The sequence below is a fragment of the Triturus cristatus genome, chromosome 4_1 (genome assembly GCF_964204655.1).
Source record: "Triturus cristatus chromosome 4_1, aTriCri1.1, whole genome shotgun sequence".
Lineage (NCBI taxonomy): Eukaryota > Metazoa > Chordata > Amphibia > Caudata > Salamandridae > Triturus > Triturus cristatus.
Window position 1 is genome coordinate 981,932,262 of NC_140585.1, and position 14,417 is coordinate 981,946,678.

The window sequence follows — 14,417 nt, forward strand, 5'->3', positions numbered from 1 at the left end:
CAATTTAACAGGGAATATACAAAGATATTACACAAAGATATTACACATTTCTTTTCATGCTTAAAGGACACGTTCTCTAGTTGTAACAACTACTGATAGCAACAGTTTACTTGAAACACAAACTGTACTTCCAGAGGTTTTAAAATGTACAATACTTACGTTTCAAGTTAGTAGGGAGAGAAAAGCGATTTCCACTGTATTACACGTGTAGCATTTTGATTAATAAATCGTATGTTCTTCATTTTCCAAACGCACTAGTGTTGAACAATTGTTGGGAGTGATCTAGAACTTACATTTTGTCGGAAACGATACACTGTCCGATTTGAGTCAGCTGGATCAGCTGCTGCCCCATCCTGAATAGCACTCATAAGAGCCACCAGCTCTTTTGGAACAGATACCTAATACAGAAAAAAAGAAACTGGTTTACAAATATTCTAAACAGAAACTTACATATCCGTTCTCCTTGAACGCAACCTGGTTCCGTAAGGTAACCACCTATCTGCAATTGTCACCCTGAAATCTTTAAAAAGGTTAATGTATGCCCCTTGCATAAAAAGACAGACTACAGAAATAGAAAGAGGCGACAAACTATGTTGTAAATAGCATGTGGTACCGTATGTTACATTTTGATATGTTTTATGTGATCTGTTGCAGCACTTACAAAGTTCCAGGAGTGTTTTTGGAACAAAACGCATTGGGTGGATTGCACTGGTTATAAAAAGAATTTTGAAGATTGATAAAATAAAGGATGCCTTTACAAAATTTGAGACTGGATTTGTTTTCCTGGTGCACCTCCTTGCTTACAACTCTAAAAAGACTAGACCATTTTGCAGCTAATTGCTTATAGTTTACTGCTTTCAGATTACGTAAATAAACACTGACCAGCTTGTATCCATCGATGCAGTTTACCTCCCAATTGCCAATGTGTCTAAGCACTCGAGGTTTAACCAATATTTGGTTGAAACCATAGAAACATGGGATGTCGGCATTACAGAGGATCAGCTTGCCAAACCCAACCACGGAGAAGACAGCCAGATGATCAAAGATTGGCTGACTTTATTGCCTGCTCGAGGACTAAATATTTATTCATTTATTTCACTAAATATTTATTCATTTATTTCACATTTCAATATAGCAATGCTCCAAGTCAGGTGTCAGTGCGTTAGAGAGAAAGATGATATTTAGCTCAAGGTGCGGTGAACAAGGACACTTGAACTACATTTCACCCAGCATCCTAAGGGCTGGAAACACTGAGCAAGACAGGAACCAAAGTAGTGCAGCGAAACGAATAAAGGCAAATTTTAAGGGGGTTACTAATAACTGTGTATGGGGTGTCAGGCCTGGTAAAAGAGAATTGGGTTCATAAAATGCTTATAGGTAGGAAAAGGTGGAATGAGAGATGGAAGATTAAGGCAAGACAAGCTGAAGAAAGAATGGAGAGTAAGAATAGAGGATGAGAAGTTAGGAAGCAAAAGGAATAGATCGAATTATTAAAGGAGTAGGTGGAGGATGAAGAGAAAAGGATAAGTCAGATTGGAAGTCTGTAAAATATTACAGAATTGTAGGAGGTCTCCTTGTCGTTAGGAATACTCATGCAGCAAGCTCTAAAAATAAGTGGCTGCCTCTGAAGGAATTATCAGCTAAGTGATATCTAAACATATGTGTTTAGAGTCTGAGATGTTTACTTTACCAGGGATTTTAAAAGCAGATTGGTTTTTGCAGGGTAGCTTTAACCATAATGCAAGGGAGTTTGAACTCTATTCCAGCTTCAGCAGGGAAGCAGTTTAAATCACAATAGAGCCGTGTGATGCTGTCAAATTCTTCAGCGGATGGAATAAGTCTGGAATATATGAGGGCTTTGAGTGACATGATCACTACTTTTTTGATCTGCAGTTCCATTAAGACCTTGCTCAAAATGGGGCGTTTTAATAGGTAGGTCCAGAAAGTAAGTTGGGAAGCATGCAGTACAGGACCTGTTTAGGTCCAGTGAGTGGCTGGCCCAAAGAAGTCTCACACCCTTCCCTGGGGTCATGTAAGAAGACGTTTAGGTACATAGGTTTTTCAACGAAATACGTTAAAGACAACATTATGTTCACATAATCACTGACAAATGTGTGTCCGTCATTCTCAAGAGTATATTCTCCATCCAAAGTCATACAAAATTAAATTAAAGATGAACCTAGAAATTAAATTACATGCCAAGTTGAGGGAATTGGTTCACAAGATAGTAAATGCTCTGGTATGGAAAACTTAAGTGGGAGTGAATGAATGATGTAGAAAGTGAGAATCACAGTCAGTACAGACTGAGCTAGTTGTCCGCCCTAGTACTGAAAAGACGTGTAAATACTGCTTATGTAGCATACATGAGACACAAAGAGTACCCTTTCTGTAGCAGAACTCGTAAATTTATCCAGGAAGCGAGGTCAATAAGAGTCAGAGGATTGTATACAGAGGACTGTGTCAGATCGTCTAACTCTGCAGAACTTTATATAAATAGAAATCACAGAACTGGCCATGCTGCATCCAGTATACATTATAAAAAAACAATGGAGGGATGGGACAATAACTAGCTAGAAAATATTCATTTTTTAAAAATTAATTCTGCATAATTAATCACTATTGTCGCTTGGTGAAGGCTTTGAAGACACAAACCAAATCGTTATGTTGTCTGCTTAAAAGGTATGTTAAAGCCACCTGAAAGATTTGGAGAAGTGGTGGTATATGTGCTCAAGAGAAACTAAATAATGATAATATAACAATGCACCAATTTCCAATTAAATAAGTCCAGGTGGTTGTTTATTAAACATAACATTTTTGATCCACGTTGGAGCGAAGGATTAGTACAAAAGGTATTGTACATGCAGCCACACCTTCAGTACAACTTAAAAGGCTTACCATTTAAGTGGTTACTTATGACTACAGCACACACTAGTTTCAAAGTATCTGCAAGACCTTTTTTATTTTTAACCAGACTCCAATGGAAGAAAAAGTATGCAAACAAAATAACAGCTAATATTATATATGGATATAAATCTATAAGCAAACTAACAATCAGGAGTTAAGCAAGATTAGCTTCACACAATAAACAAGGCCAACTCTGCATTTCTTTTGTCCCAGGTTGATACACTGTGTTCCAATACATTTGATTATGACAATGTTCAAAATGGATAACAAAGTGCTATATAAAATCACCATTATTTTGATTGTGTTTAAGAGAATTTATTACTCCTCATGTGCTTGCCATTTGGGCAGATTTAGTGGAATGTTTACTTACTCAAAGAATAACTTGCACCGGAGGAATCACAGGGAGCACAAAAAGTTTTGCTTGAGAACTGATGCCAAGCAATGACTGGTTTCCAAGTGGTCGAATCTACCCCTGAGTACTAAGAATTCAAGTGCCAAAGTAGTGTGTGAGGACTTCATCAGCTAAGACAGGATAAGCCATTATGAAAAAGTGAACATACCCGAGAGATTGGAGATGAACGAACCCCTAAACTTCTTTACACATCTAATGGAGGAATGTGAACATAGCACACAATAGTTTGCTTGAAAGTAAAATCACATTCAGATTGTACATAATGTATATACTTTAAATATTTTCTTACTTTCTGTGGTACTTATTAATGCTTTGATTGCAAAATAAAATTACGCTCACTTCGCCTGAAGTGAGCACGACTAAGATCTTTTGTCTCGTGGGCTTCTAAACCTATTTAATATTGTCTGACTGATTCACCCTAAAGTCTTTCCGTTTATCCCTTACGTTTTGTTTTTTTGATTCATTCTAGCAAGATATATCTTCTTGCAGAGTGTATATTGTTTTTGTCAAAAGAGTTCCTTGTGAACGTTGTTTTTTTACTTAATAGTAATACCCAGTTCACAAGACATATGGGTTGCTCTTGTTACTTCAGAAAGTGTATAAAGAACGCGTCTCATTACTTGGATGTAAATTTGTGATCTTCTGACTTTACACTGCTGGCTTCATTCAACAGACCAACCATGTTGCAAATAATGCATTTTATAATAAATAAAAGGCTTCCCTCCCACATCTTCATACTTAACAGTTTTTTGTAATGTCTTGGTCATAGAAATGGATTATACTCATTGAAAGGGACATGCAACATTAGTTTTCACTTTTATCCTTAAATATTGTACAGCAGGGTGAAACTATTAACTGGGAATACAGCTCCATAGAAAATAAATACCCTCATCTCACGGTTTTCATTTACCTGAGCATAGTAAGTTAGTTTGGCTGAAGGTGTGTCTTGGCACGGGATAATCGCTCTGCAATGGGTAGCCTGAGGATACAAAAAATTCCAGTTCAACATTACATCATCCGGTCATTTAAAATACACCAACTATATTGTACACAAATTAAATTGGCGGAGGAAAATATTGGGCAACGGCAAAGACAATGTAAAAAAAAAGCACAAACCAGTGAATCTTTCATTATTATCGTACAATAAAGAATAAAAGTGGAGCATTCTCTCAGTGTAATGTCAATAAAATATGACATGCACGTTTGTTGGTTTTATTCATTCACTCCTCACTTCCAACCGTGCATCAGAAAATCTTACTGTAGGGAAACCTTTGAGGTTATTCTGGTATTTTCTAGCTGTTTTTCTTCACAATACAGTCATGAAGTACCAATGGGGAAGACAGAGGAACTGGCGGGCAGCAGGAGTGTGAGAGAAGAAGAGAGTGAGGTAGAGACTGAGTGAGCGCAAGTGCACGAGTGTGTGCGCGCAAGTGTGCATGCGTGCCGATGAGGGAGCGAGAGCAAGCGAGCGCGTGAGCAAGAGCAAGCGAGCGAGAGCAAGCCAGTGTGCACAAGGGTGTGAGCGAGAGCCAGTGAGCAAGAGCCAGTGAGTAGTGAGCAAGAGCAAGCGAATGTGCACGAGGGCGTGAGCGAGAGCCAGCGAGAATCAGCAAGTAGTGAGAGCGAGCGAGTGCGCGAGCGCAAGTGTGAGAGAGAGAGCGAGCGAGTGCGCGAGCGCAAGTGTGAGAGAGAGCGAGCGAGTGCGCGAGCGCAAGTGTGAGAGAGAGCAAGCGAGTGCGCGAGCGCAAGTGTGAGAGAGAGAGAGCAAGCGAGTGCGCGAGCGCAAGTGTGTGAGAGAGAGCGAGCGAGTGCGCGAGCGCAAGCGTGAGAGAGCGAGCGAGTGCGCGAGCGCAAGCGAGTGAGTGAGAGCGAGCGAGTGCGCGAGCGCAAGCGAGTGAGTGAGAGAGAGCGAGCGAGTGCGCGAGCGCAAGCGAGTGAGTGAGAGAGAGCGAGCGAGTGCGCGAGCGCAAGCGAGTGAGTGAGAGAGAGCGAGCGAGTGCGCGAGCGCAAGCGAGTGAGTGAGAGAGAGCGAGCGAGTGCGCGAGCGCAAGCGAGCGAGTGAGAGAGAGCGAGCGAGCGCGCGAGCGCGTGAGAGAGCGAGTGAGAGAGAGCGAGCGAGCGCGCGAGCGCAAGCGAGTGAGTGAGAGAGAGCGAGCGAGCGCGTGCGAGAGAGCGAGAGCGTGCGAGAGAGCGAGAGCGTGCGAGAGAGCGAGAGCGTGCGAGAGAGCGAGAGCGTGCGAGAGAGCGAGAGCGTGCGAGAGAGCGAGAGCGTGCGAGAGAGCGAGAGCGTGCGAGAGAGCGAGAGCGTGCGAGAGAGCGAGAGCGTGCGAGAGAGCGAGAGCGTGCGAGAGAGCGAGAGCGTGCGAGAGAGCGAGAGCGTGCGAGAGAGCGAGAGCGTGCGAGAGAGCGAGAGCGTGCGAGAGAGCGAGAGCGTGCGAGAGAGCGAGAGCGTGCGAGAGAGCGAGAGCGTGCGAGAGAGCGAGAGCGTGCGAGAGAGCGAGAGCGTGCGAGAGAGCGAGAGCGTGCGAGAGAGCGAGAGCGTGCGAGAGAGCGAGAGCGTGCGAGAGAGCGAGAGCGTGCGAGAGAGCGAGAGCGTGCGAGAGAGCGAGAGCGTGCGAGAGAGCGAGAGCGTGCGAGAGAGCGAGAGCGTGCGAGAGAGCGAGAGCGTGCGAGAGAGCGAGAGCGTGCGAGAGAGCGAGAGAGCGAGAGAGCGAGAGAGCGTGAGAGCGAGAGAGCGAGAGAGCGAGAGAGCGAGAGAGAGAGCGTGCGAGAGAGAGAGCGTGCGAAAGAGAGAGAGAGCATGCGAAAGAGAGAGAGAGCGTGCGAAAGAGAGAGAGAGCGTGCGAAAGAGAGAGAGAGCGTGCGAAAGAGAGAGAGAGCGTGCGAAAGAGAGAGAGAGCGTGCGAAAGAGAGAGAGAGCGTGCGAAAGAGAGAGAGAGAGCGCGTGCGAGAGAGAGAGAGAGAGAGCGTGCGAGAGAGAGAGAGCGTGCGAGAGAGAGAGAGCGTGCGAGAGAGAGAGAGCGTGCGAGAGAGAGAGAGCGTGCGAGAGAGAGAGAGAGAGCGTGCGAGAGAGAGAGAGAGAGCGTGCGAGAGAGAGAGAGAGAGCGTGCGAGAGAGAGAGAGAGAGCGTGCGAGAGAGAGAGCGTGCGAGAGAGAGCGTGCGAGAGAGAGAGCGTGCGAGAGAGAGAGCGTGCGAGAGAGAGAGCGTGCGAGAGAGCGTGCGAGAGAGAGCACGTGCGAGAGAGAGAGAGAGCGCGTGCGAGTGCGAGAGAGAGAGCGAGCAAGCGAGAGCGCGAGCAAGCGAGAGCGAGCAAGCGAGAGCGCGAGCAAGCGAGAGCGCGAGCAAGCGAGAGCGCGAGCAAGCGAGAGCGCGAGCGGGCAAGAGAGAGTGCGGGCGGGCAAGAGAGAGTGCGGGCGGGCAAGAGAGAGTGCGGGCGGGCAAGAGAGAGTGCGGGCGGGCGAGTCAGTGGGCGGGCGAGTCAGTGGGCGGGCGAGTCAGTGGGCGGGCGAGTCAGTGGGCGGGCGAGTCAGTGGGCGGGCGAGTCAGTGGGCGGGCCCGAGCTGGTGGGCCCGAGCTGGTGGGCCCGAGCTGGTGGGCCCGAGCTGGTGAGCAGGTGAGTGGGTGAGCAGGTGGGGTTGAGTGGGTGGGCAGGTGGGGTTGAGTGGGTGGGCAGGTGGGGTTGAGTGAGTGGGCAGGCGAGTGGGAAGGTGAGTTATGTTACAGGAATTTATAAAGCGCACGTATACCCGGGGGTGTCTTGGCACGTATGAGTAGGTGGGTAGGTGAGTGGGTGAGCAAATGGGTGGGTAGGCAAACTGGTGGTTGGGTGAGTGGGCTGGTGGTTCTAGAGGGTGGGAGAGGGAGTTTTTGCAAAACAATCCTTTGGCATTTGGTTAATAATTACACAAGTACAGGCAGGAGTGGACACTTGACAGTAAGAGGGGAGAGCTTGCAACATTCCAGCAAATGTTCCATTACAATTGTATGTCAAAAAGAAGAACTCCTCAGAGCAAACGCACAGAGAAAGAACTACAGTAGCGGCATGCTTCACTCTCAAACGACAGACCGTGGTCCTTAGGGGATCTGCTTTCCGGCAAAAACAAACCTTCGACAACTAGTTCAAAGCTTCGTCGTTCTATATTGAGGCATGAGGCAATGGAAGTTTTAAAACATTCAGCATTATCAACCGACGTTATGAATGAAGTATCAAAGCCCCGAGTTTCTCTCAAAACATTCCCATTTTCACAAACATGGAGTTGCCCGAAGTGACGAACTGAATGGGGGAAAGAACTTGGCAAGTAGGTGGTGCTCACTGCAGGTGAAGACAGATAATGATGATATAATATAAACAACAAGTAGTGACAAGGCCACGTCACCTCAACCTTTTCTCAAATCACAGGCATTGAAACGTACACCTTAATGAACTAAAACAATCACTTGGTCCTGAAAGATAACATCTTTCAGAGGGTATGAACTCTACACCTCGGCAATGATACAAAAATGTATTTTGAATTGCATTATCCTGCATGAATACTCCGTTCACCCCAACCCTAAATTGAATCAAAATAAAAGAAATACATTTTATTTTAGAAAATAAACTATTCTAACGCTCTATTTCTGAGCTGTTTAATTACATTACAAAATAGCCTTATTATAAACCAAATGCAGCACTAAACCTATTAGTTTAAATTGATTACCTTACATCATATTAAATGAATTCTTCTAACCCTAAATTTCATTGAACTACATACAAACCTTATTCTAAACCCAATGATAAACTAATCACATTTTATTACATTTGTTTTAAATTTAATTCAATCCTTTTAATACCAACATAACAAAAATTGATTTAATTGAAATCAAATACCAGTAAGCTATTTGCAGTACAACTAGCTTAACCATAAATAGTACGTTAGATGAATTATTTACTAAATATGTTTTAAGATTTGAAACCATAAAACTAACATACAAGTCAATTTCCAGATACTTAATTTGAAGCAAAGGTGTAACTCAGTAAATGTAGAAAAAGTCAAAAAAGGCTAATTGCGGCAAAGTAAATGTCAGGCGAAATAAAAGGGGAAGGGGTGCGGTCAGACACTCAAAAACATACTCATACTCATCTGAGAGAAATCCATGTTAGCAAAAAGAACATGCTGTAATCTAGCCAAGACAAAGACAACAAATACACAATGCAAACGTAATACTACCTATTATGATGCAACATTGCTCAACCATATAACCTGTCTTTCAGCATCCGTTACACGGCAGAGGTAACCAAAGAGGGCCATATCTACAGGGCTTGGCTAAGGACCCATGACTCATGTCAAACATCAAGGCAGCCTAGGCATCAAAATTCTCCCCCAGTGAGTCCAATCGCCAGCAAATCTTTCAGGCACGGCTGGCAGAGCCGTTACCAACTGGAAGTCCCTAACCTTAATAGTCAAGAATCCTTTAGGTAGTATATTCCATCAGTCTATTTTGTCTGAAGATGTAAGGCTTATCCATCCCCCAAATCTTCTATCAGTTTGAATGGCACATTGCCTTATATGGTTTGTGTTTTCTAACAATATTTCTGGTAGCATTGCATATAAAAGTGTGGAAAAGTTAAACATCTTCAACTTGCAGAATCTGTTCTTGACCACCCTTTCTTGGATGCCAAAAATGCCTTGGTTACAATTCTGTCTAAAAGTTTCCGTGAAAATATTACCTGCCCTGTGAGCAGCACACTTGCACCAACCAGAGGCAACCAATAATAATCGAGCCCATAAAGTGCTAATAAAACTATTACTTGAGCTGAAACAAGAAGCTAGTGTCTAGAAATGCTGAGAAGGTAAAAGGACATGCACATAATGTTAAACCCTTCATTGCACAGAAAATTTCACATATATTTTAAACTATTTTTAAAAGGAGTGTGAAACCTTCGCATGTGTCATTCAACTATCTATGGGCACTCATTACTACAATCAATCATATAAAAAATATCTATTTTAACTAGTACAATTTGCACAGCTTTCTTTCACAGCATAGTTTATTTCAACAATTTTAATATTTTCATCAATCACCTAGGGAAAATGTGCACAACCATATGATCGGTGTACTCCATCTTTTCTTTATTAGACTTTCTTTATGGAAACCAAAAAAGCACATCATTTACATCCATTTAGGCAGTACATTTTCAAACAGATAGTTGGGGGAGGGATGATAAAAAGTTCCACAGCAATGTTCCTCGGTTGAACTGTGTATAAACCAGTGCTACAGTGGAAATAAGTACTCACTCTCTGTGGGGGTATTTAAACACACGAGTAAAGGTGAAGCGCTCTGCTCATTCCATATAGTCATCCCGGCATCTACATATCGAGACATGAGTGAGTGAGCCCTCATGCCCGAGCTACATCTCGCATGAAAAGAGACAACGATGGCCCCCGCCATCAGACAGTTACGAACTTACCCAAAGTTATACGGAAACAATTTTTTTTTTTTTTTAAATGTTAAGGTAGAGCAAAAACAGCTAAAGATTGCTCTAATAAGTCTCTGGTTTTCAAATGCATACATGTATAGAAAGTGCATTTAAATGATTGATTCTGTGCGGGAGACACCAAGATTGTCTTTGTTTACTTTTATCTTTATTTTTGCACCTGTACCATTAAGTTATATTTTTGATTATGTGATGTTTATTTTGTGTTTGTAGAACATTTCTGTATTTTACAGAATATTCGTGTGTTGCTATTGCAGAGAGACTGGATACATTAACTAAATGGAGTTTTTAAAAAAATGCATGTGAATAAGTGGCCTGGTAAAGGGGCAGTGGAGACTGCAGAGTGTTTCTGGTGGTGGGTCAGCTTCCTATGCGGACAAGCCCAAAGTTTCTAAGGTAATGCACTTTCCCTCGATGGTGAAGGTTGGTGCTGGTCTGGGTACCGTCTGCATTACCAAGTTTCACAAATTCTAGGAGGAAGTGTATCAATGTCAAATGTGCTATCACAAATTCTAAAACAGGCAACTTGTGAACTGAAAAAAAATTTAAAAAACAAGAATGGTAGAAGTGGGGGCAGTTTATGTTGGCAATCTTTATGTAAGACACTTCTAAGCCCACTGTTGCAGGCATGACATACTAGAAGCAAGTTTGAGGTCCTACAAATGGTCGAAAAACTACAGCAATGAGGTAAGCACACAGAAAATCCACCCAATATCTAGGCATTCAATAAATGCTATTACTGACTCAGAGTGGAGCAACAATTTAAGTCAACAGAAAAATTAAACAAAGAATTAGGTGATGGGGCGTGAGTAGGAGATTATGGCAAGAAGATTTGACATGTAGATAGAAATGTTTTGCCAAAAAGTTATTCAGCTTCAGCACATTTTCAGCAACCAGGGAGGGCAAGTGTCTCTTTTCCAATATACCGTAAACAGAACCAGCACTACAGCAAGACTCTGATAGCTAGGTGTTGGGATGGAAGAGGTCTCCTGCATACCCTGGGTTCCCAACAGCTAGTTTTTATAGCTTGAAGGTTAATAAGGAGAAGTCAGTGCTCTTTCCTCTGGGTTCTCTGCGTCACCTGGCACGGGAGGACCTTCCCCCAATTTGGATTAGATTGGGAAACTGACCAGTACCATTTAGGAACGCAGATAGCGCATACTGCGATAAAACATTACGAATATAAAATGGACAGAGTTTTAAGGGGACTACAGGTGTGGTTGCGCTTCTGGAACACTCTACCGCTATCTATTATGTGAAGTATTGCAATAGCTAGGATGGTGATGCTCCCCAGATGTCTATATACTTTTCAATATACTTTGTCCCTTGCCACGTTCTACACTTTAAGAACTGGACTGCCTCCTGATCTCATGGTGTGGGTGGGAAAAAGAAGCAGAGTAACATTCGGGATACTCCATACGCATAAAGAGGAGAATGGATTGGTGTTACCCGATCTAGAGTTCTACAATATGGTGGGAAACATCAACATGCTGCAAAATGGTGCAATGACATACGTGAGAGAAAAGATAGCTCAGCAGCACGCTAGTAGGAAGTCATCTGCGAAACTGCTTATGAGGGACAGAAGAGCCTTGGTACAGGCTTCGTATGCAGTAGGGCACACAGCAGCCCTATGGGAAGACATGGTTAAGCAAAGTCTGGCTGCGCTCCCTGCTAAAGACTTGAAGGTATGGTGGTGACAGCCCTTTCATAATCTATCGGAGAAAGGTCTGTAGCAGATTGGAAGGATGGAGAAAGGAGAACCCTTTGAGATGTATACCCTCAGGACAAATTTACAGACACAAGGGGCCTCTGGGATGGGACTGTGACAGTTTCTTCAATATGGCAAGCTGGCAGGTAAGGCTAGGGGATAAGATTGGGGCTTCCCAAGACCCCAGATATAGCTGGTACTGCTGACAGGAGTGCCAACAAATTCTCACATTTATAGACAGCCCTTAAACAGGATAGACGGGTCAAACAGGCAACCAGATACACTGGGATACAGGTCTGGAATCCCCACTAACATAGTGAGTGAAGGATAGCAGGAAGTATCTAGCAATGCACGCTTTAAGGTAATACAGTTTCATTTTGTGCACCTGCACAATTTCACTCTCCATGGTCATCCTCCAGATTTAAACCACAAGACAAAATCCAATAAACAGCACTTTAGCTTTACACTCATTTGAACATATCGATCTGAAAATGTTCCTATTGATGACATGCTCAATAACAGTTTACACTATGGCATGCTTATATTTCTTACCATTCTGTAATTGAATAGAAAAATTGTTTGTCACCTGGCACTGGCTGAAGAGATATGGATGTTTCTTTCCAGCAGTAAGTTCTGGAGTAAGCCACTGCAGCGCAGGAGATTTGGGTGACGTGTCATATGAAATTTCCACAATGGCATCTTGTCCCCTGTAGAAAGGACACAACTACAATTAAATGCACAGCATTAGAAATCAATAATTACATTGCAGCTATTTAAATGGAGAGGAGATATAGGCTCAATTCTATATGCTGTGATCCACAGGCCACACAATTTACTACCATTACTTTGGAGTAAAAGCAACAGCTCTTAGACTGGCAAGTGTGGTATGACACGCAAAAAAAGCTCTCCAGTAATGTATATGCGTATGTCTTATTTTCTTCTGTTTTTACATGTTACAAGACTATCTAGGGAGTGGACTGTCAAAACAACAAAAAACCGCATAAGTTTTCGCCCCAAAAGGCGATGGTCAGTGTTAGCGAAAACCGCAAAAGTTAGTCCCTACAATTACACACACACTATAAACCTCCAACGCAAACCCTTGCCATTTTTGGCAAGGCAATGAAAGTAACTTCCATCGCAGTAAAAAAACAATCTCTACCAGTTTCAGGAATGGACAGGCACAATGTGAAAAAAAAATATACCCATAAGCTACAACTTGTAATTAAATATCGTGTTCAGCAGCTGAGAAGCTTGGATTCCATTTTACTGTCAATAGGCCAAGTAAAACATTGTAAAGGTGCCCAGGGGAAACCCATTACGGTCCCTATGGTCTGATACAAGGAAAGGAAAACCAGAATTTCAGCGCAGCGGCACATTTTTAATTAGGTGTGCTGGCGCAAACAAGGGGAGTGCCAAGGGACAGTGCATTCGTGAGAGACCAACCAATTGAAGCAGTTGGTCTGTTTTTCACAGCGTGGGCGACTACCAGCCTGCACTTTAAAGAGGGACAGCCTTCCACCTGCAGGCTGGTGCAGTGAGACACCACCCACCCGCAGTAAGGAGGGGGGGGGGGGGGGGGGGGGGACTGTGGTGGCCATGAGAACCACTTCCTCAGTAGCACAGGACCGTGCTGATGTGTGCATTAAGACCCACAAGGCACTATTATACCCGGATATTTCAATTGATCTAAAATAGCCTTTATTTCGCAATTGGCTTCCGGCCTCAAAAGGATACTGAGCCTGTAGCTAGGGCTCACTCCTTAAGAGAATCTCATGTGGAACAGAAGGATCCTTGGTCCCATCCGGCCTGATTTCCATACAACAGAGGCCAGATTCAAAACCCAGTCACATGCATATTTTCCCCTAGTTTCTCAGATACTAAGGAGGAAAATGCTTGCATTATCTCCTCACTTCCAGCTGCTTTCCTTATAAAATCCAGAGGTTAGTCATAAGCATTCGATAAACGAGTCAAGAATATTGTTTTTGGGCAATATATCACCCTCACTTTGCATTGCTACATCATAAACCCTACATGGAGGGTTTACATGCCCATGCATCGTTTCAACTTGCAAGTATTCTTTAGCTGGGAGTTACCACCAGGTGCTCCTTCAGAGTCTGGTGCGCTATTAGCGCTTCTGGACAGCGCAGCAGAAGCGCTAATACCCAAGTACTTTTCTGCAGAGGTGTCTGTGGTTTGTAGAGGTATCCTTTTTTGATACACCAGATTGTTTTTCTCCAGTTCAACTGCATCACTGTGTTGAGAAAGATACAGTTCTTGTTTTCAGTTTGGCTTTCTGATTTTTTTCCCTTCTTGGTGCGGCTTTATCCCTACCGAACTGTCAATCTAACTTTTTGCTATGAGACACAGTTTAACAAAGCGTTATCCTAAGATGTCACAGCCCACAGAACAGGTGTGGAAACTTCTGAAATAATCTTGGAAGCTGTTCACGATCCTGAAGGGAAATTACTGCCAACCACTGGCGTAATGACAGAACTGCAGCTTTTCCACAAACATCAATTTAAATTATTGGAGAGATGGTCTCAAAATTACCCATTAATTTCATCCCCAAATAAAGAGCAGGTGCAGCTCCATGTTTCTGCATTAGTTTTAGCACTTTGGTGACACAGCTTACGAGGGCATGCCAGGCGTAGTAATAGAAATACTCACAAATATGGCTCTGCAAGTGGCAGTCTTTTACAGGTGACACCATGCCAATAGGAACACGCACAGTTAAAATCCTAAACCTATCCCGGAGTGTCACATGAGGACAGACTGCTCCAACCGATTGGTCTTGCACTTGTGGGCGTTTTGAAAGTGGTACTAGTCTGCGACTAGTTGCGTGCACTGCGGCAGGCACATATCGTGCAGCTCCAGTGGCCGTCGTTTGTAAGACATACTGTCAAAGTCGCCTATAATC

At 43.6% G+C, this 14,417-nt stretch overlaps 1 protein-coding gene across 3 annotated transcripts in view; it reads right to left on the reverse strand.

The window, feature by feature from the left end:
* Nucleotides 1–14,417, reverse strand: part of LTA4H (leukotriene A4 hydrolase) — a 322,194-nt gene that overhangs the window by 203,504 nt on the left and 104,273 nt on the right. For all 3 annotated transcript variants that reach the window (XM_085653897.1, XM_085653898.1, XM_085653896.1), the window contains exons 3-5: nucleotides 12,087–12,207; nucleotides 4,227–4,295; nucleotides 294–398 (exon numbers count right to left, since the gene is read on the reverse strand). In XM_085653897.1, coding sequence (XP_085510023.1) covers nucleotides 294–398; nucleotides 4,227–4,295; nucleotides 12,087–12,207 — 295 coding nt within the window. The remainder of the gene's footprint in view (nucleotides 1–293; nucleotides 399–4,226; nucleotides 4,296–12,086; nucleotides 12,208–14,417) is intronic.